Genomic DNA, 22319 nt, shown 5'->3' on the forward strand with positions numbered 1-22319 from the left:
TTGACCAACCCTTGGTGAATCAGTAATGAACCCTCAGTGGATCGGTGACCAACCCTTGGTGGATCATTGACCAACCCTCAGTGGATCGTTGACCAGTCCTCGGTGGATCGTTGACCAGTCCTCGGTGGATTGTTGACCAACCTTCAGTGGATCAGTTATGAACCCTCGGTGGATTGTTGACCAACCCTCAGATGGATCGTTGGCCAACCCTTGGTGGATCATTGACCAACCCTCGGTGGATCGGCCACCACAAGTGCAGATCAATTCCTGCCCAGCCCGCACTGGGAGCAGATTGTGGACTCCCGGCTCCAGTATCCACAGGGTGGGAGGGATCCCTTCCAGCTCTTGAGCGTTTCGGTCCTCCCATTTCACACGTGGCCGAGCGGTTATCGAGATCACAGAATCACAGAATCGACTGGGTTGGAAAAGACCTCAGAGATCATCGAGTCCAACCCTTGGTCCAACTCTAGTCCGTTTACTAGATCATGGCACTAAGTGCCATGTCCAATCTCAGTTTAAAAACCTCTAGGGATGGCGAGTCCAGCACCTCCCTGGGCAGCCATTCCAATGCCTGACCACTCTCTCTGTAAAGAATTGCTTTCTAATATCCAGCCTAAATTTCCCCTGGCAGAGTTTAAGCCCATGCCCCCTTGTCCTATTGCTGACTGCCTGGGAGAAGAGACCAATCCCCACCTGGCTAGAACTGCCCTTCAGGTAGTTCTAGAGAGTGATGAGGTCACCTCTAAGCCTCCTCTTCTCCAGACTAAACAAGCCCAGCTCCCTCAGCCTCTCCCCATAGGGCTTGTGTTCAAGTCCCTTCCCCAGTCGTGTTGCTCTTCTCTGGACCCGCTCCAGCACTTCAATCTCTTTCCTGAGCTGAGGGGCCCAGAACTGAACACAACACTCCAGGTGTGGCCTCCCCAGTGCAGAGCACAGGGGAAGGATCACTGCCCTTGTCCTGCTGACCACGCTGGTTTTGATACAGGACAGGATACCGCTGGCCTTCTTGGCCACCTGGGCACAGTGTTGGCTCATGTTGAGCTTCCTGTCCATTAGTCCCCCAGGTCCCTTTCTGCCTGACTGCTCTCCAGCCACTCTGTGCCCAGCCTGGAGTGCTCAGGGGGTTGTTGTGGCCAAAGTGCAGGACCCAGCACTTGGCCTTGTTGAGCTTCATCCCATTGGAATCAGCCCATTTTTCCAGTCTATCCAGATCCCTCTGCAGAGCCCTCCTGCCTTCCAGCAGGTCAACACTCCATCCCAACTTGGTGTCATCAGCAAATTTGCTGATGATGGTCTCAATCCCCTCATCTAAATCGTCAATAAAGATGTTAAACAGGACTGGACCCAACCCTGACCCCTGGGGACACCACTAGTGACTGGCCGCCAGCTGGATGCAGCCCCATTCACCAGCACTCTCTGGGCCCGGCCCTCCAGCCAGTTCGTAACCCAGCGTAGAGTACACTTGTCCAAGCCATGGGCTACCAGCTTTTGCAGGAGTATATTATGGGAGACAGTGTCAAAGGCCTTGCTGAAGTCCAGATAGACCACATCCACGGCTTTCCCCTCATCCGCCAGCTGGTTCACCTGATCATAAAAGGAGATCAGGTTGGTCAGACAGGACCTGCCCCTCCTAAACCCATGCTGGCTGGGTCTGATCCCTTGTCCATCCTGAAGGTGCTGTGTGATTCCATTCACGATGAGCTGCCCAGGGATGGGGAGACGAAGTCTCAGAGCTCTCATGATGATTCTACCCCAGCTCTAGCCTAATGGGAAATGAGAACGGAGAACAGTCTAACAAAGGTGTCCTGGCCACAAGCAGCATTTTCGCCTCTCTGCTGCCCACACCACCCTTGGCTTTCCATGGCGGCTTTTGGGAACAGGGATGCTCACCCAGCATTAAAGTTTCTTCCCTGTGTTCGCTCATGATGATGAATTTAAGTCTTGCCTAAGGACAGTGTGCTGGCAGCACCCCCGTCAACGGCAGCTTTATTCTCGCCTTCAACAGGGCAAACCTCAGTAGCTTTGCAGAGCGGATGGAGCTGCACCCGCAGCAAACGCTCCTCGTCCAACACCTGGAACCAAAATATCACCTCGAACCCCCCCATCCAGGGAGCCGCAGACATTCGACCTCCGACAGTCCCGTGATACGAGCTCGGCTGATCTATTCCAGCTCATCAAGTCAATTCAAGCCACCTGGCAGCGCTAACTTTAACCTGAATTACGAGTGAAACGCAGCTTCCCCAGAGGGCACCAACACCAGACGGCAGGTAAGATCATTCCTAAGCGGTTGCTATCACCGTGAGGAGGATCAAAGTCTTGGTTGGAGCCCAGTTACGCCCCCAAAATATTGTATGAACCGAGAAACGTTGCTATCGAGGACCCATCAGGATTAGTCATTGCCCGGGTTGCCAATTCTTGCCATTTTTCTATGAGCATTCACGTTTGCCTGAAATCCGTGAGTCATGTGGATATGTGCGAGTAGGAACTTTTCAGTTACTTCTATGACTTCTGGGCCTGTTTGAAAGCTTTTTAAATGTCTTTTCACTTAATGATTTCAATGGGTACTTTATTCTCACGAAAGCACCGGGACTGAACTTCAAATGGAAGCTGGAAATAAAACTGTGTCCCTAAAACGATGTGGTATCTACAGACCAGGCGTCTTTATCGGCTTAAGGAATAAGATGAAACTTTAAGAGATGAAAACGTAGCCCTGTCATTCACAGGACAAAATACAACAGTTCCCAACAATATCACAACCCACCATGCACACGTGTTCATACACCCGCATTATGAGCACACCTGCACACACACATACAGGCACACGAATAACTTCATATTAAAATGCATTTGCAGTTTATATGTGTATTTCAAGCAAACACCACGTGCACGCTCACTGTTTGCATTTTGCACACACATGCCTGTAACACACGAGTATATGGATACACGTGTTTTTAAACATGCGAGTGAGGCATATTCAGGTGTGTGCAAGAGTAGCACACACGTATGTGAACTCCCACGTGTATCAAATGCACATACGAATGTACTGAAAACACATTTGGTGTGGTGGGTGTGTGCACGTAGAGACACCGTCCACCACCTCCCATACAGACACCACCTCTTAGATAGAGGAAAACATCCCAAACCGCCACACTTTCATCACGCAAAAGGTTCAAAACCAATATACAAGTAATTCCAAACACAGTTCTACAATGGTGAGCAAAGCGAGCCACATGGAATGCAACAGCATGAGGTGGGTTCTTCTGTTCTTAGCTCACAATGCAAACACCGAACCCCCCCAAGAAGGAACCTGGAACCGGCCACCACCGCCCATGCTGTCCCAGCATCTCCCCGACTTGGTGCTCCGGAGCGGGAAACCTGGCTGCCGAAAGGAAACGAAAGCAAAATCCCCCCTTCCCAAAGGGCCTGGGCAAACTTGCGGGGAAAGCTATAGCAACACCTTACCGTCTGAGTCAGTGGATGAGACATTTCCTTGTGCTGGGTGCCCCATCTGCTTAGTTCATCTGCAAGCTGAGATCTTCTGCTTGTAGACCCAGAAAAAGGGGTGGGAGGGGGAAGAGAGGGAGAAACCTTGCTGCAAGGAGCTGAGAGCCAGAGGGAGGAAACTGTATGAAATACAGTGGGGGGTAGACAATTCCCGCCTCGGTGACAAGGCATCAGTGCCACCAACCCCCCCAGGCTCCGTCCCCAGCCGTCGCCGCAACCGTCGCCTCTGCCAGAGCTGCAGCGCAATGTGGCTCGGTGGGAGCCTCGCATCGTTCTGCATTGTCTCTCTCCAGTGTAAGCTCATGCAATCTCATTTCATGGGAGAGACATCTGGTTTGATTCAAAGGGAAGAAAGGGGAAGAGGGGAGAAACGCGCACTCACTCACTCACACACACACACACACACACACACAGCCCGGCCGAGCTGGCAGGGAGCTGGAAAGCTATTTTCAATGCTTTTCCTCTGCGCTAAATCGCTCCTCATTTCAATGAGAAAGGGGAGCGGGGCTGTCCCATGGCTCTCCCCCAGCAGCTCCGGTGTGCGGGGGGCTCTGCTGGGGCTGGGAGCCACAAAGCCGAGCCCCAGCGATCCCACGGAGCCTCCTGCTCCTGGAGCCACCACCGGGCCCTGGGCTGGGGGGTTTCCCCCTTCTCCTCCCTTTCCATGATTCCCGGTGCTGCCGGACGCGTGGTTTTGACCTTAAATCCTTGTGATTTTGGTTGGGAGTCTTCCCATCACAAGACTGAAGCCCCCACGCCAGGGGACCCAGCACCTCTTTGGAGGCCACGTCCCCTTTTGCATAAGGATGAAGCCACTGAGCTACCTGTCCATGGGAGGTGGGCGCATCCCTTCAGGACCTGCCCCCTCCTCACCATTCCCCCACTGCCTCTGGTGCTGCTGCCAGCCTGTGGCCCCAGTATTTCCACCCTGGGCTGTCCCAAGGGTCCCCGCTGTGCCACTGGGTCTCTCTGAGCCCTGGATCTTTCCACAGCACCCTCACGAGTGGGCAGGTCCCCACACAGACCCTTCTTGGTGGGCTGCACATTGACAGGTCCCCATGCAGCCCTCTTTGCCTGTGACCCCTCCAGCCACAACATGGTGGGTCCCCACGCAGCCCCCTCCAGCTGTTTGTTGAATGGCAGGTCCCCAAGCAGCCCCCTCCACTCTTGGCATGGGAGTCCCCATGCAGTCCCCTCCACCCATGTCACAATGGGTCCCCCCACAGTCCCCTCCATCCATGGCACAGCAGGTCCCCCACAGAGCCCCCTCCACCCTCGGCATGGCAGGTCCCCATAGAGCCCCCTCCACCCATGTCACACCGGATCGCCCCACAGCCCCCTTCACCCATGTCACAGCAGATCACCCCACAGACCCCTCCATCCATGTCATGGTGGATCTCCCATAGAGCTCCCTCCACCCATGTCACAGCAGGTCCCCCACTGAGCCCCCTCCACCTTTTGCATGGCGTGTCCCCATGCATTCCCCTTCACCCATGTCACAATGGGTCCCCCCACAGTCCCCATCACCCATGGCACAGCAGGTCCCCACACAATCTGCTCCACCCTTGGCATGGCATGTCCCCATGCAGTCCCCTTCACCCATGTCACAATGGGTCCCCACACAGTCTGCTCCACCCTTGGCATGGCATGTCCCCATGCATTCCCCTTCACCCATGTCACAATGGGTCCCCCCACAGTCCCCATCACCCATGGCACAGCAGGTCCCCACACAATCTGCTCCACCCTTGGCATGGCATGTCCCCATGCAGCCCCCTTCACCCATGTCACAATGGGTCCCCACACAGTCTGCTCCACCCTTGGCATGGCATGTCCCCATGCATTCCCCTTCACCCATGTCACAATGGGTCCCCCCACAGTCCCCATCACCCATGGCACAGCAGGTCCCCACACAGTCTGCTCCACCCGTGGCACGGCAGGTCCCCATGCAGCCCCCTTCACCCATGTCACAATGGGTCCCCCTCCAGCCCCCTCCACCCTTGGCACGGCAGATCCCCATGCAGCCCCCTTCACCCATGTCACAACGGGTCCCCACACAGTCTGCTCCACCCTTGGCACGGCAGGTCCCCATGCAGCCCCCTTCACCCATGTCACAATGGGTCCCCCTCCAGCCCCCTCCACCCTTGGCACGGCAGGTCCCCACGCAGCCTCCTCCACCCACATGAGGTGGGTCCCCGCCGCCCTGCCCGTGTCACCGCGGGTGTCCCCGCCGCCCGAGGGGTGTGCGCGGCGGCCGGGACTACATCCCCCAGCAGGCCGCGGGCCGGGGCAGCTCCCGCTGCGCCCAGCCGCCTTCAAACAAAAGAGTTTTCCCCCCGCGGGGCTCCGCGCCGCCCCGCCGGCCCCTCCGCACACCCCGCCGGCGGCTGCGAGCCGGGGGCGGAGGCGGCGGCGGGGGGACCCCGGCGGGCTGGAAGTGCCTGGGCGAGGGAGCTCGGGTTACAGAGAGAAAGGGGCTTGGCCAGGCAGAGGGGAGGTGGGCGGAGGGTCCTTTTCTCTGTCTGTTTCTCTCCCTCTGCCTTTTTTTTTTTCCCTTCTCCCTCCCGAGCTCTTTGTGTGTCCCCCCCCCCCACTCCCCTCCTCTCGCTCTCACACCCCCCCCTCCCCAACCAACCACCACCACCCAACCCCCTCTCAAGTCTTTGTTAGCCATGCCTAGCCTGGTAGTACCAGGGATAATGGAAAGGAACGGGGGTTTCGGCGATTTAGGCTGTTTCGGTGGGAGCGGCAAAGACAGAGCGCTGCTGGAGGATGACCGGGCGCTGCAGCTCGCCCTGGACCAGCTCTGCCTGCTGGGGCTAGGCGAGCCTTCCTCCTCCTCCTCCTCCTCCGCCGTGGTGCTGGTGGAGGACAGCAACAACAACAACAATAACCCGCCGCCGCCGCCGCAGCAGCCCCCGCCGCCGCCGCCGCCGCCGCAGCAGCAGCCGCCGCCACCGCCGCCGCCTCCTCCACCGGCCCCGAAGGGCTCGTCGGCGCCCAGCGCCGGGGCGGCGGAGCCCAAGTTGTGCGCGCTGTACAAGGAGGCCGAGCTGCGGCTCAAGAGCAGCTCCAACACCACCGAGTGCGTTCCGGTGCCCAGCTCCGAGCACGTGGCCGAGATCGTGGGCCGGCAAGGTAAGCGCCGGGGCGCCGGTCCCCGCCCGGCCGCCGGTCCCCCCCATTCCCCGCCCGGCCGGGCCCCTTCCTCGGGAAACTTCCCCCGCCGCCCGCGGCATCCCCGCGGCCGGGAGGGCTGGGACCGCCCCGCCAACTTCCCCCGCGACTCGCCCCTCGCCGCTCCCTCCCTCTCTCCCATTGTTCGGGACCGGGGCCGGGCGGGCACCCGCGCCCCGGCCGGCTCAGCCCCGCCGGGGACAAAGCGGAGGGGACAGCCCGCCTCCCTTCCCGGGCGGAGCGGGGCTGCCAACGGGTCGCCGCTCTCCTAGCGGGGTGTGTGTGTGTGTGTGTGTGTGTGTGTGTGTGTGTGCTTTTTTTTTGGGACGGTGGGCGAAAAAATCTATAGGAATGTCTGCGGGGGTTTGTCCGGGTGTCTGCACCGGAGCCCCGAGCCCGTCGCTCCTCCGGTTCTGCGAAAGAGCTGTTCCTGAATCGCGCTCTCCGCCCTCCTCCTTAGAAAGAAAGAGGGAAAAAAAAGACAAAGGGAAAGAAAATAAAGCGCGGGGAGGAAAGAAAGAGAAGAGAGCGGGGCTGGCTGCCGGCCGGGCTCGGCGCGGTGGGGAGCGAAATCCCCTTTGTTGGGTTCGGTGGAGCGAGGGGGTGTGGTTGCAGCGATTCGCTGCCGGGCCGAGCACCGGGGCCGAAGAACCCGTTAATGGGAGTTGAACTTCTTCTTGGAGACATGTGACTGGCGGGGACCCCGGAGCGGCCACCGGCCGTCCCGCCCGGGCCCCCCCCCCGCCAACCCCGGCCGCCCCCGCCGCCCGGCCCCGCCGCGGGCCACGCTCCGCCACAGTGATGCTTTTGTTCTCCTTACGGGTCTGTTCGGAGCGAGGTGGAATGGAGGAGGGCTTGAAAATAAGAATTAAAATATATATATATATACCACACCCACTCTTAAGTCACCCCTCGCCCACCCCCACCGCTCCGGGCTCCCCGGTGTGCGTGGGGGGACAGCTCCGCCGAGCCCCCCGTTGGCATCGCAGGGCCGTCGCGGTGTTGAAACGTGGGGCTGGGGAGAGAAGTTTTGTGTCGCTTACAGAGGAAAAAAACCCATAATAATAGTGTGGCTAAGTGAGATTTTTTTTTCTCTCTCTCTAAGCAAGTAACTTGACGCTCTGGAAGTGTGACGGGCAGAGACTGCGGCTCCAAAGCCAGATGCTTCCTCTTGGGTTGGGAATTGAAATGGCCCAAGCAGGGGGTTTGCAGTTTGACATGGGTGGAGGGTGGCTCCTCAGCCCAGTGCTCCCAGTAGGGGATGTGCGGGGCTGAACTGGGCGAGGGGAAGCCGTGGGGAGGGGGACGCAAATGCCTCATGGCCGAGCATCCTTACACTGGAGGATGTTGTGGGAACAATGGGGCCTGGGCTGGCTCGGGTCTCTCGCAGCAGCGGAGCTCGGAGCGTGCTGGAGGCCAGTTCCCATGCTGGGATGGAGGGTGGGCAGGAGTGCGGGGGGTGCTGTTCCCCCCAAAAGCTCAGCGTGTCCGCAGAGGAGGGAACGGCTTTTGCTTCAGCTCCCCCCGCCACACTGCGCTCGTGCCCCCTGTGCGGGGGACTTGGGGGAGAAAGGGGGTGAATGAAGGGAAAAGGGGGTGAAGGGATGGCCGAGCCTGAGGCCGATCCTCCCCGTGATGCTTTCACACGGCGGCGAGCCGAGCGCAGGGCTTTGCACCAACTCTGCGCTGGCGAGTGCAAGGCCGTGGAGAATCAGGCTCCCTTTGTTTAATAAAGTTAGGAAAGAGAGAGGATCCAGCAGGCGAATCGGGGGGAAACGTTAGACAATGCGGGAGGTGCCTGGGCTATTTTCTTCCTGGATCTCGCCGCTGCCCCAAACTCCGGAGAAGGGGGTGTGTTCCGCTGCGTTTGGCGGCGTGGCCGGAGTGATGGCGAGGAACGTGGAGACCTGGATTTGTTCCACCATTTTTTGTGTGTGTGTGCACACGAGGGCTTTCCCACAGCTGGGAAATGTCAGTGGGCCGGAGCCCCGGCGGTCAGACCCGGCCCCACTCCATCAGTGGGGCAGCCAGTGTGAGCTGTGCCCTTTGTAGAGGCGGCTGAGCCGGATCCTGGGCTGGTACAAACCAAAGACCCGCAGCTGAGATTGTGGCCCACACTTGTTATTTCTAAAGGCCTATAGGAATGTCTCCTGGGTCTTGTTTTTGTGGAGAAGGTTGGATTACAAGGGTGTATTCTCAGATGGAGCTGGGCGCGGGGCACCCCGAGAGACGTTATTTCGGGGCTGGTAACAAGATTGAGCTTTAAGTTTATATTTTCTGATCTGACAAACCACACTGCTCCTTCATGTTATTTAGAAATAGTATCTACCATCTTTTGAAAGTGTATCTTAGTGCCACATGTGTGTAAGAAGCTGGATCTGGGCACAGGGGCCCTTTTACGTGCATCTTCCAATGGAATTTCCACCTGCCCTTTGCTGGAAGAGCGTAAAAGCGCTTGAGTATAAATAAGGCTCAAGCCCCATATATTTTTATTGGAATGGTTGTGAGCGTGATTTGCGAAGGGGTTTAATTGTGGTGGAGGGGGTGGCTCCGCTTTGAAGGAGAGATGCTGCAGGAGCTAAACCTGGGCTTGGCGGCTCCCTGCTCTCCCCGGGAACTGCCAACGTGCCCTTGTCGCGGAGCCAATCGCGTGCTGGAAACCTCGCTGGAGTTTGCGGTGGTGCTGGTTTGTGCGCTGAATTTGAGCAGCGCTTCGTCAGCGGCGCGGCGGCTGGGCCGGTGGGACGCGGGACGAGCTGGGCCGGGCTGCTGGAAGAAGGACTTTGCTGGAGTTGGCCAGAGCGGCACCGAGAGCTGCCGCGATGCCCTGGGGTCCGGGGTGGAGAGCCGGGTGGCCGGTGGGGTGCGCCAAGGGCTGCTTTGCACGTTGGAGTGAGTGTGTAGGAACTAGAACGGGAGGATAAAGTCATAACGATGCCGTTGACTGCCATTAATGACCTTTTCCACTCGTGGTTGGCAATGACCTCCCTTCCCTGCTGGAAGCGCAGCCGTGCCCTCCCGCTGCTGCAGGGGTGAGGAGCAGGGGTGTCTCTGCGTGTGTCGCGGCTCCTGCACATCGTCCCCCCTTCCCTTTCCCTGCAAGCGTATGAGCTGCTTGGGTGGCTGGATGATGTGGTGTGTGCCATGGCGTGGCACGGTGCTCCGGAGTGCCGGAGCCAGTCCTGGTGCATCAGGACGTTTGGTGACTCTGGTGCTTCACCCGCCAACTCTTGTCATGGGCATCGTTCCTCCAACACCCCTTGTGGGACTGCGCACGTTGTCGGAGCTACACATATACACGTGCAAAGACAAAGCACCGATGCGTTTTGCACATTGGTGGGGCATCGCTGGAGTTGCGAGGGAGAAGGTTCTTGCAACCCAAGGGTGTGGGTGGAGATGGCAAGAGCGGACAGTGTCTAACGGTGTCGTGCTTGGGCTGCTTGGACTCTGAAGTTAGAAAGGGGCCAAAATCCACAGCCACCAGGACAGGTGGGTGTCCACGTTCTCCCCTAGAAGCCACCTGAGGCAGGTGTAGCTCAGCCCGATGCACATGCATTATCCAACACTTCTGACGGTGTTAAATCTGCTCCTATTGGGAAACCGGGCAGCTGTCGGTGGAGCCAGGGAAGAGGCTGTTGCACCCTTAGCGGGGCACATTGAAGGCCGGATCCTGTACTTAGGGGCCATGGTCACGGTTCTTTGTGTGCCCGGTGTGTGCAGGCGTGGGGAAAAGGCGGCGGGTCCGTTTGGCTTCAGCTGAACAGCACAACAGCTCAAGCCACCCGCTCCCAGCAGGTACCTTCCCTATGGTATCAGAGTACTTTTGCTCTGATCATCAATAGTAGCATCCATTGTCACCTGTACCCACAGCCACCCTTTGATGAAGCATCTCTCAGCCTGCTCTAACTAGCCTGTTGTCAACAGGAATGAGATTATGTGAGAGAGGAGCTTAACATAAATTGCTCTTTCTTGGCAAGGTGAAGTCAAATAACAAGAGGCCCCACTAACCCCAGGTGATTGGGCTCTTTGTGTAGCTCCAAACATGCTCTAATGCTTCCAGCATTTAAAAATAGTCCAAGGAAGCCTTTTTCATTGAGGAAGTCTGATGATTGCAGCTCCCCCACCCACCATGTGGAGGTGGATGCTCAGCATCCGAGAAGCAGCGCGGGGGTCAGATCCTCTTGTCTTGCTGCGCGTAAATCTCGGAGCTAAAGCCACCCGGTCCGGTGGGGCCTGAAAACCGACCTCCTCCCACCGCTCCAGCAGCTCGAGATGGGCCTTAACGGCAGAGAGAAATCGCACTTGGCGCCGGATAGTTATAAAGTGTTAACGAGAAGCCATTGGAATTTACACCGGGGAAAAGTGCAAGGACGGGGATTGACTTTGTGCGGTTTGAACTAGAGGTGGGAGGAGAAAACGGGTCTGGGAGAGAGAGACAAAGGGAATTTTCTAGGGAGACACGCGCGCTCCGCACATCCCATCCAACCGCTGACCGAGTGAACCGCGCCGCGGAGCCGCCCGGAATCTAGGGCAGTGGGAAAGTGTGTTGGCATCGGCTGGGGGCCCGGCCCCCCCGGCTTTGCCTTTGTCTGCGGCCCCGCGGCCGCCCCGTCCCGCTCTCCCCGCTTTCCGGTCGCCCCCACCCCAATGGGGCGCGTTGCCCCCGCAGAGCGGCCGCCCCGGGGCCGGGGGCTTCCAACCCAACTTCCCTCCTCCTTGGCACAACAAGGCAGCGATTGTCTGTGGCATCTGGGTTGTTGCTTTTGGGTCACGTTGCTGCTTTTCCCTTTTATTTCTTATAAACAACTTTCATCACTACGCGAAAAAGCTTAAAATCGCTGTGCCGGAATGAGGCGGTCGCTTATTTTTATGGCGTGATAGTGTGTTTCGTGGTGTTTTTTCCCCCTTTTCTTGTAAACACAACTTACATCATCAGTACAATAAAACCTCGATGCAAACATTTAGGTGTTTGTGGCCCTTTACTGCGCGTTTGTGCTTTTTGACGCCGCTTTCATCAGATTTCCGATGCAGCAGAATCTCACCCCACAGATATTCAGGAGGGTTTAGTTGTGATGTTCTTTGTGTGCTTGTCTTTTAACACGGCTTTCATCTTAAACGGGAATGGAACGCCCCACCTTACCAGAGATATTCGAGGGCTCTTTATTTTATGGTCCTCTTTCATTTTACCACTAGAACAGAAAAAAGACCAAATCCTAATTTGCCCTTAGGATCTCTCACACCACACCAGCACTGTCAACACGTCCTAAGTGGGGTATTTACAGGTGTAATTTATACCAGTGCAGTGTAAAGGTGCCTTAGTATAAACGAGAAGAGGGCTGAAAATCCTTTGTCTGGAGAGATAATTTTGTATCTGATGAAAATAAGAAACAGAAGTACCTGGAGTGATTTGTGTGGTGTGGTTTGTGTTTAAAAAGCCACCCCAGGGCTGGATCCGTAGCCGGTTGCTCTGAGCTGGTGCAGCACCGCTGATGGTGCTTTAGGGTGAAGCCCACACCTCTGGGCGTGAACTGGCACGTGCTGGAGATGCACCGGTTTGTGCCACATGAGACCTGGGCTGCCCCAGCAGCACCGTGGACCTGTGCAGGATCCGGCCTTCTCGCAGCAGGAAGGAGAAGGTCGTCAGTGGGTTTAGCTCTGGATTTACACTGGAGTCAAATATGCAGTGGAACTACTTGGCAGGCATGGCATTGCACTGGCCTTCTGCTGGCGTTCACCGGGCGTGGGGCAGTGTGTCCATCCCGTGTCCGTTCATCCCATGTGTGTCTATCCCATGTCCATCCATCCTGTCCATCCCGTGTCCATCCATCCTGTGCAAGACCATTGCGTCCAGCCCATCCCGTGTGCGTGTCCATCCCGTGCGAATCTATCCTGTGTCTGTCCGTCCTGTCCATCCCGTGTCCATCCATCCCATGGACATCCATCCCGTGCAAGTCTATACCATCCATCCTGTGCGCATCCATCCTAGCATCCATCCCATCCATCCCGTGTCCGTCCATCCCATGCACGCCCATCCCATGTCCATCCACCCTGTCCATCCTGTGCACATCCATCCCATGTCCGTCCATCCAGTGTGTGTCCATCTCATCCATCCCGTGTCCGTCCATCCCATGTCTATCCATCCCGTGCGTGTCCATCCCATCCATCCCATGTGCGTCCATTCTGTGTCTGTCTATCCCATGCGCATCCATCCTGTGTCTGTCCATCCCATGCACGTCCATCCCGTCATCCATCCCGTGTCTGTCCATCCCATGCACGTCCATCCCGTCATCCATCCCGTGTCTGTCCATCCTGTGCGCATCCATCCCGTGTGTGTCCATCCCATCCATCCCGTGTGCATGCATCCCGTGCACGTCCATCCCATGCACGTCCACCCCGTGCATGTCCATCCTGTCCATCCCATGTGCAGTCATCCCAGTGTCCATCCCGTGTCTGTCCATCCCATGCACGTCCATCCTGTGCACATCCATCCCGTGTCTGTCCATCCTGTGCACATCCATCCCGTGTGTGTCCATCCCATCCATCCCGTGCACGTCCATCCCGTGCACGTCCATCCCGTGGACGTCCATCCCATGCACGTCCATCCTGTCCATCCCATGTGCAGTCATCCCAGTGTCCATCCCGTGTCTGTCCATCCCATGCACGTCCATCCCGTCATCCATCCTGTGTCTGTCCATCCTGTGCGCATCCATCCTGTGTGTGTCCATCCCATCCATCCCGTGTGCATGTCCATCCCGTGCATGTCCATCCCGTGCACGTCCATCCCATGCACGTCCATCCCATGTGTAGTCATCCCAGTGTCCATCCTGCGTGCGTCCATCCCATGTCCATCCATCTCATGTGTGTCTATCCCGTGTCCATCCATCCCACGCACTGCTCCGGCCTTTTCCCATTGCCAGAGCCGTGCCTGGGTGCCGTGGTGTAACCTCAGCGAGGTCCCGTGGCAGTACATTGTGTTTATGGTGAGCAAAGATTTGGGATGGCTTTATGCAGAGGACATGGCTGTCAGATTTGGTGCATCTGACACCCTTGTTACCCTTATGTCAGCACCCGCCTCGGCTGGACGGATGGACTGAGCTGTTTTGATGGGTTTGTTACCCCGATGCAGAGGTAAGCAGGGAAGATAACGTAGCTGTGCGTCCGAATCTCTCCCACTCCACCTCTCCCCAGTTTGGCAACGTGTAGACTCCATTTATTTGTGTTTAGACAGAGCTAGCTGCCCTGTGGATTAATTCCCAGTTAGATAACTGGTCTGGGTGCTGGGTGCTCCACAGTCCTCAAGGGTTTGTTCCTGTATGGTAACATTGGTGGCTTAGCCATTTGCAAACACATTTACTTGGAGTCAATTGGCAATCAGTTAACTGAAGTTAAAAAGGGGTGGGGGGAGGAAATAATCACACAAGCTTCCTTTGTAAAATGCTTTGGGATTGGCAAAAAACAGAATAATAGAAGCTAGGTAGTGGAAACACAACAAGAAAGGGCTTAATTCTCTCTGTAATATAAAAATCTACACTGCCTTAAAGAGTAGAACGCTACAGCAGACTTATGGATTATTATAGTTTCTACAGGTCCTTGTTTTCCCTCAGTTTTGCGTTTTTACCACCAGATTTCATCGGGGAAAAAAAGACTTGTGCCCCTGTGTGGTGAGGATCTAGAGGGCCGCATCCTGATCTCGCTGTGCTCCGTCGGAAAACGGAGCGATGCCAAAGGCTCGGCCCCTCTAGTTGTGCGAAGCGCGGTCAGGGTTGGGGGTGAGATGGGCCGGGAGCCTCGGCGCTAAGTGGGTACATCAGGTTTAAACCCAGCCTTGTTTTAACTGCTGGAAATCAGCACGGCTCTCCTGGAAGTTGGTGGAGTTGTCTGTTTATAGAGCCAATGGCTCGGCCTGTTGTCTGCGCCGGTTTAGAGCGGCTGGAGATCTGGGCCACTGAACCTGCTGGTCTTGATGGAGTTGGTCTAATTTCCTGTGGGGTTATTTTCTGCAGTTTTTAAGCAGAGGATTCCCCATCTGTCTGTCTCTGCAAAGCTGGCTTTCCTGTCTGCAGGCCTGCACAGACCCTCCCTCCTCCTCCTCCCCCTGCTTCTCACACCATCCACTGCACCACGCGTCCTTTTGTCCGTGGCTCGGTCCTCCCTCCGCTCTCGCCGTGCTCTCTCCTTGCCTGTCTCCCTTTTGCCGTCTCGGGGTGTCTTTGCCTCATCCTCCTCCCTCCCTCCGTTTCCATCACCCTTCCTCCATCCCCGACTCTCTCCCACCCTCGTGTAACTCGCCCTTATTCATGTGTGTCCCCTACCACCGTTTCCTTCCATCTGTCCCCAGCATGGAGCCCCATCCTTTGTCACCGCTCCGCTTGCCTGACCCTTAGTGTCGTCTCCTCGATTGTTCCTCGTGCTGGGCTCAGATCCCTCTCCCCCCACACGCAGCCATTGTCCCATGGCTTAGAAAAACGCCCAGCCCAGCCCTGATTAAACACCCACCTGAGGCCCTTTTGCCAAAGAGAGCGAACCTCGCGCTCCCGGCAGGCGAAACGGGGGTCATGGAGGATCCGGCCGTCGCCGCTTCGGGCCGTGGCGGCGCACGGGAATCATTTCCAGCGCAGATGCTCGCTGCTAACACCCCCTTTCTTTCCGTGTGACGCTCCGGTGATATCCCTGGGGAAATGGTGGCATCTCAGTTAATCTTCCTAAGATGGAATCTCCATCTTTGGAGCGAGGGAAATGTCTGCCAGGGAGAGCCGGGCCGGCCCGGGGGCTGCGGGAGGCCAGAGGTGACCCCTCGTGGGTTTATTCTGCCCTCCACAGCCTCCTGGGGGTGAACCTTTATTCTGTGATGTTGTCTGTGCCGTTTTATTCTACAGTTGTGTCTTGCCTTGCACCACAATGTCCTGTTCTTTGAGTTTCCTAAGTGCTAATAGTACAACACTGCAGATGACCATCAAGCCACACCAACTATTTGGAGACTTCACTAAACAAAGCATTGCAAATATACTTTGGGGTGCAAACTCAGCGGGGAGTAACTTGTGAGCTACGTTGGGCTTGTTAGGGGGTGGATTTCGTTTGAATTTGAATGGTTTGCCCAGCTCAGATTTCTGTCCCCCAGGAACACAAAGTTAGTGGCTTCGAGATGGAGTTTAATGCAGCAGCGTTGTACGCGGAGCATTACAGGACGTTTTGCAGTAGGGCAGAGCAAGATGCAGCTATTCTGCCCATTCCACAAATGGGAGCGATGCTCGGAGAGCTCCGAGGAGCTCGAAGTTACACCGGGAGCCGATGGCGAAGGCAGGATTTGCCGGCACGTGTCCTACAGCGATGCCAAGAGCCGCTGACAGGGTTTCAGAGCTGATGGGGATGTTCCGTGCTGGCGCCGGCTCCTGCGGTTTGACAGGGCTGGACCGCGGTGCCGTGAGATGTGAGCGTGACCCGTCAGGCTGCGGCGCCTGTACCTATCGGTTGTACCGTGTGCTGTTCTGCCGCCGCCGCGAGCCGCGGTCTTGTCAGCTGTAGCGCCACGAGGCTCCGTTTTTATCACTAAAGGCGCGGGGTTCAATTCTTCCTGATGATACGCGGTGGTGGGATCATTACGTTCCTGTAAATACTCCGATGTCACAAGTCTGTGTCTCATGAGACGAACTGCAGATAAGTGGCAGCTCTGAGAGTGGCAGCCCTGAACTCCAAGATATTGTTATTTATTAGGATCTCTACAAATAAAAACGTTCCAGCCCATGAGCTGAGGAATCTTAATTTCTTGCTTGTGGAAGCCTTTTTTGGAAGAGCAGGAAGATGTAAAGAGCAGGGGGATAAGCTTGGTGGGTGCCGGGGGTGGATACCAATGTACAAAGCACTGGCATGGCGAGTGACCTCAGGAAAGGATCCGAACGCCCAGGCCGCTCTGGTGAGGGTCAAACGTCATCTGTGTTCGATATACCGGAGAGTCAAGGGCAAAACGCAGCCCCTCTGCTGCCCCCTCAGACTTGTCCCACCAAAAGTGACCCGGGTCACACTGGATTTACCCCAAAAGCCCCACAGTAGGACAGAAGTCCCGATGGAGGGCTCTGCTCTCTTGAGTTATGGCAGACGGCTCTCCGCTCGTGTTCCCCATGAAGTGGAGCGGGCTGGTGAAGAGGCTCCGCATCAGCAGTGCCCGGCCGTGGGCTCAGCGTCCCCCTGCTTTGTCCTGTCATCTCCAGCCTCTCATGGCCCTTCCCACAGCTGAATCCACGCAGGCCCGAGAGCTGCGCTGATGAGGAGGGAGCCAGGGCCGCCATCTTCTCTGAGGGGCAGCATGGCAGGAACGGGCTTCCTCACAGGGACTGCTGGCCCATGGGGAGGGCTTGAGGGCCCCGCCGGCTCCCTGCTGCTTGGAGGGGTGGGAAAGGGAGAACTCTGAGGGGTTATTGCTGAGGAGTGAGGGGAGGTGGCTGACGGACATTGTGTGGTGGGGAGCAGCACACAAAATGGTGACTAGATCCAGAGAGGGTCTCCTGCCCCTCTGCTCTGCCCTGGGGAGACCACACCTGGAATATTGTGTCCAGCTGTGGCCCCTCAGCTCCAGCAGGACAGGGAACTGCTGGAGAGAGTCCAGCGCAGCCACCAAGATGCTGGAGGGAGTGGAGCATCTCCCGTGTGAGGAAAGGCTGAGGGAGCTGGGGCTCTGGAGCTGGACAAGAGGAGCCTGAGGGGGGACTCATTGCTGGGGATCAAGATGGAAAGGGGCAGTGTCAGGAGGATGGAGCCAGGCTCTTCTGGTGACAACCAGGGACAGGACAAGGGGCAATGGGTGCAAACTGCAACACAGGAGGTTCCGCTGGAAGATGAGAAGCAACTTGTTGGGGTGAGGGTGGCAGAGCCTGGCCCAGGCTGCCCAGGGGGTTGTGGAGTCTCCTTCTGTGCAGACATTCCAACCCGCCTGGACACCTTCCTGTGTAACCTCATCTGGGTGTTCCTGCTCCGGGGGGATTGCACTGGATGGGCTTTCCAGGGCCCTTCAACCCCTCACACTCTGGGCTTCTGTGACTTGTCCCTGAGGATGAGGGAGTGGGTTGCTCGTGAGAGAGGAGCTCTCTGGGATGGTGAGCGGGAATCTTTCCTCCAGAGTCTCTCCTGTCAGGGTTTGGGTGAACGGGGCCTTTCTCTCACTTTAGGTCCCCGGGCAGTGGCTGCTCTATGGCGCAGGGTTTGCAGAAAACATGGTGGCTCAGCCTGGTTTCTTGAGGAGAGCGGGAGGGCAATGGCAGGTCCAGCCTCTCTAACCTCCCTGCCTTGTTTTCTCTTTCTTCCCTAAGGCTGCAAGATCAAAGCCCTGCGGGCAAAGACCAACACCTACATCAAGACACCCGTGCGGGGTGAGGAGCCGGTCTTCATGGTGACGGGGCGGCGGGAGGACGTGGCCATGGCCCGGCGGGAGATCATCTCCGCCGCCGAGCACTTCTCCATGATCAGGGCGTCCCGCAACAAGGCCGGCACCACGTTCGGCAGCGCTCCCACCTTGCCGGGGCAAGTCACCATCCGGGTGCGTGTGCCCTACCGCGTGGTGGGCTTGGTGGTGGGCCCCAAGGGAGCCACCATCAAGCGCATCCAGCAGCAGACCAACACTTACATCATCACACCCAGCCGGGACCGGGACCCCGTCTTTGAAATCACCGGCGCGCCGGGCAACGTCGAGCGCGCCCGGGAGGAGATCGAGACCCACATCGCGGTGAGGACGGGCAAGATCCTGGAGTACAACAACGAGAACGACTTCCTCTCCAGCAGCCCCGACTCCGGCATGGAGAACCGCTACTCGGAGGCCTGGCGGGTCCACACGCCAGCGCCGGGCTGCAAGCCGCTCTCCACCTTTCGGCAGAACAGCCTGGGCTGCATCGGCGACTGTTCCGTGGACCCCGTCTATGAGACCCCGCGGCTGAACGACCAAAACGACTTCAATTACGGTTACCTCTTCCCCAACTACGGTGTGAACAAGCAAGATCTGTATTACGGCGTGCCGGAGTCGGGAGCCCCGATGTGGGCTGGGCAGGAGAACACCAACCCTGTCTCGGTGCTCTTCTCGAAGCAGCAACGCTCCAGCAGCACCGGCGCCATCCACCCCAACTCGCATCGCTCCCCGTCTTCCTCCATCCAGGAGCCCAATCTCTCCGCTCTCCCCAGGCGGTCCCAGGGGGAACCGCTCCAGGGCTTTTCCAAGCTGGGGACATCGAGCGCTGCCCGGACGTCTGTCTCCAGCAGCCGGGAGTGCATGGTGTGTTTCGAAAGCGAAGTCACGGCGGCTCTGGTGCCGTGCGGCCACAACCTGTTTTGCATGGAGTGTGCTGTGAGGATCTGCGAGAGGACTGATCCCGAGTGCCCCGTTTGCCACGCTGCAGCCACTCAGGCCATTAGAATATTTTCCTAAAGAGACAGAGCAGGGCATTGGGGAGGGAGGGAGGGACCATGAGGGGGGTCCAGGAAAGAATAATAATAATAATGCTAATAATAATAATAATAATAATGACATCCGAAGAACAAACGAAAGAATAAATTAATTTAAAGAAGAAGAAGAAGAAAAAAAAAAAAAAGAAATTATTTTACGAGCGATGTATGTTATTTTTTAAGAAAAAAAAAAAGCGCATAATAAAATTAAAATGAATAGCAAAGCCAGAAATTGTGAAGGGCGACCGATGCTCCGGCCTGCAATGTCTTTTTCTAAACGCAAGTACTCTGAACGCGCACTCGGATCTTGCAAGCGAAGCGGTTTAGTTCAGTTTGTTTCGGTGGCGAGAGCAATTGGCTGTGTTGAGCAGACCAGGGGAAGGGGCAGGATGGGGGGGGTCCTGCCGGCCTTTCTTCTGCAGCTACATCCAAGCTTCACCTTGGTCTGAAGCCCCTACTGTCCCCCCCTCCAGGGGTGTCAGCCCAGCTGGGAGCTCAGAAAGAAACACATAGAAAGAAAGGAAAACGGATGACGGGGATTTAGGCAAAAATAAACCACAAAAAAAGAAACCATCGACCTCTGGGAACGTGTTAGAACGAGGGCACAACTGTATTACCTCAAAGATTTAAACAAACAAACAAATAACCACAGCAGCTAAAGAACTTTTCTTATTCTGAGCCACCGTGGAGTCTGGGACTTTGTTCTTTATTTCCTTATCCGAGCAGGGATTTGTTCATCAGCTCAATCAGGAGTCACTAACAGGGTATTTCAAACGTTCCCATCCATGCGGGGAGTGCGTCGACGTCCACGTTTCCGTAGTTTCATCCTTTATTCCAAGCGATACCAGCTGCAGCTACACACAACGTGCATATTCACACACACATAACCTTGTGCTTTTCTTTTCTTCAGAGATATATATCGCACCAAAACCTAAGAGAGACGATCATGCAATAGAGGCGACGAGCCCGTACGAAACCAACGTGCATCCCAACAGAATGCAAAAACAAACCCGAGTTTATAGATATAATTTTGTTGTCGGCGTTTTTAAACTGGACCAAAACTTTTGTTACCCAAAACCGAGCGGGGGGAAAAAAAGAAGGAAAAGTATTTCTTTATGGACCAAAACCTCTTCCGCTGTCCTTTACCTGGATCTTCCTGAGGTTGGCCGCTTTTATATATTCTATTTTTTTCAGAATGGAAACAAATTGCCTTGTTGAACATCCTTTAAGCATTTCAAGACTCCTGGTTTTGTTAAATCAGATACTTTGGAAAGCATTGGGAGGTGGGTGAGGATGGGCTTCGAATCTGGCTTGTGCACCAACGCACACGGCAGCATCTCCACATCGTCAGGTTTGTTCAGCCAGTCTCTGGATGCCAAAATGGTCAAGATGTGTTGGATTAATCTACCAGTATACCTATCTATAAATAGATGTGTATATATATATAGGCACTTAACTCGTCAAGCACCTATATATATATATGTGTGTGTATGTAAAATTATATATATATAATTTTCTCACCACCGCTGCCCCATCTCCTACCCCTCAACTTCTCACACATCCCGGACCCTGATTTAGAGCTGAACCAACAAGTTGCACAACTTGGCAGAGACAGTTCTACAGCAAAAAGAAGAAAAAATGCTTGAGATTTGCTTTATTTTTTCCCTTCAGTTACAGGAGACTTTCTTTTCATCGTAATGATGTTCTTGGGAACATCCCCCTCTTCTCGGTTTGCTGCCGCTGGTCCGCTCGAGCCGTCCTCGCTTACCGGCCGCTCCGGGATACGGATAAAGATCCACTTTCCATCTGCAGATATGGGGTGGAGGGGTGTGAATGATGCGCCTCCACCGCTTTCGCATCAATGGTAAAATAGGGGCAAGAGGTAGATGGAGGGGTGGGCGGCGTGCGTAGGGTCTGGTGGGTGCAAAACCGCTGTGCTAAAGGGACACTGGGGTTGAATTTGTGGTCGCCTCCTTTGTAGTCGCCTCCTCCCCAAAGGTTTAAGAACGCGTGGTTCTCCCGGCTCGGGTTCTCCCGGCCCTGGTGGGGTGTGATGTTGGAGCCGCCGGTGCGGGTGGGAGCCGCGGGGTGACACGGGGGCTTGGGGGTGTCCCCACAGCCCCCCAGGGGCGCAGACCTGAGAGCCGTCCCCCCGTGAAGCGGCCGCGGTGAAGGCTCCGGAGCCCCGGGCGGCTCTGGCTACGTCCTTTGGTAAACTGGCCCAGTTCTCTTTCAAATTCTGGCTTGGGTTTGGTCCCGGTAAACAACATGGAAGGGAGAGGGGGGACAATTCTGTCACCCCTCCCCTCCCGCCGCCGCCTCCGCCGTGTCCCCAGGGCTGTATTTGAACCGTTCCATGTGCAAAATGAGGGGCAAGAGCTGCGTTGTGGGGGCGGGCGGTGGGGGGGGATGCAACCACCCTTCAGAGGGGCATTTGGAAACGTTCGTGTTGGTAACGGGGTGGGGGGGATTTAGCTGGAAACCACAATGGCAAACGCTTCCCTTTTGGCTGAGTCCCCCGGGGGCCGATATGTTAGTTGAGTGACTAGTCGTTCTTGGCTGAGTGAAGTCTGTTCGTGGTAATGTGAGCAAGTTTTTGATCAATATGTCTTTATTTGATGCCAGGTTTGTGAAGAGGTGGGGGGGAGCGGGGAGGGGGGAAGGAGACACCCGTGTTGGGGACCTGGGGTTGGGGTGGACCTGTTGTAGCGCCGACCCCGGGGAGCGCGGAGGGAGAAGGTGAGGGGGGCTCTTATCTGCTCCTTTGATTCCCTCCCTCGCCTTAACGAGCGATGTAAAAGCCTCCTGCATGCTGAAAATGTTAAGAGGAAACACAAAAATATAGAAAACCTTTCTTTTTAAAGAATAAAAAATAGGAAAAAAAAAAAAAAAACGACAAAAAAAAAGAAGAGAAAAAAAGAAACTACGACAAAAAAAAAGGAATCACGACCCAAACAAACATCCATGTTTGCTGGTGGGAACCGGAGGGGTCTGTCCGTCTGTCCAGCCAGCGGCAGGTCTGACGTTCCTACTCAAGTCTCCAAGTTGGCCTTTAATAAAACCTTCAGTTCCAATAACCTTTATATATATATATATATACATATATATATACATATACATATATATAAAAGAAAGCTTGATGTAGCAGTTTTAGTTGAAAATGAATAGAAGTATTTCGGCCCCGGTTTTATTTTGGTTTCTCCTTTTCCCCCTCTACC

General features: G+C 56.0%; 1 protein-coding gene across 1 annotated transcript; it reads left to right on the forward strand.

The window, feature by feature from the left end:
• Window positions 1–6071: 6071 nt before the first annotated feature.
• Window positions 6072–19242, forward strand: MEX3A (mex-3 RNA binding family member A). The gene is made up of 2 exons (XM_065043271.1): window positions 6072–6639; window positions 17979–19242. The coding sequence occupies exons 1-2, from the start codon at window positions 6174–6176 to the stop codon at window positions 19082–19084; spliced, it is 1572 nt and encodes a 523-aa protein (XP_064899343.1). The 5' UTR covers window positions 6072–6173; the 3' UTR covers window positions 19085–19242.
• The last annotated feature ends 3077 nt before the right edge of the window (window positions 19243–22319 follow it).

Source organism: Columba livia, chromosome 28 (assembly GCF_036013475.1).
Source record: "Columba livia isolate bColLiv1 breed racing homer chromosome 28, bColLiv1.pat.W.v2, whole genome shotgun sequence".
NCBI classification, from domain to species: domain Eukaryota; kingdom Metazoa; phylum Chordata; class Aves; order Columbiformes; family Columbidae; genus Columba; species Columba livia.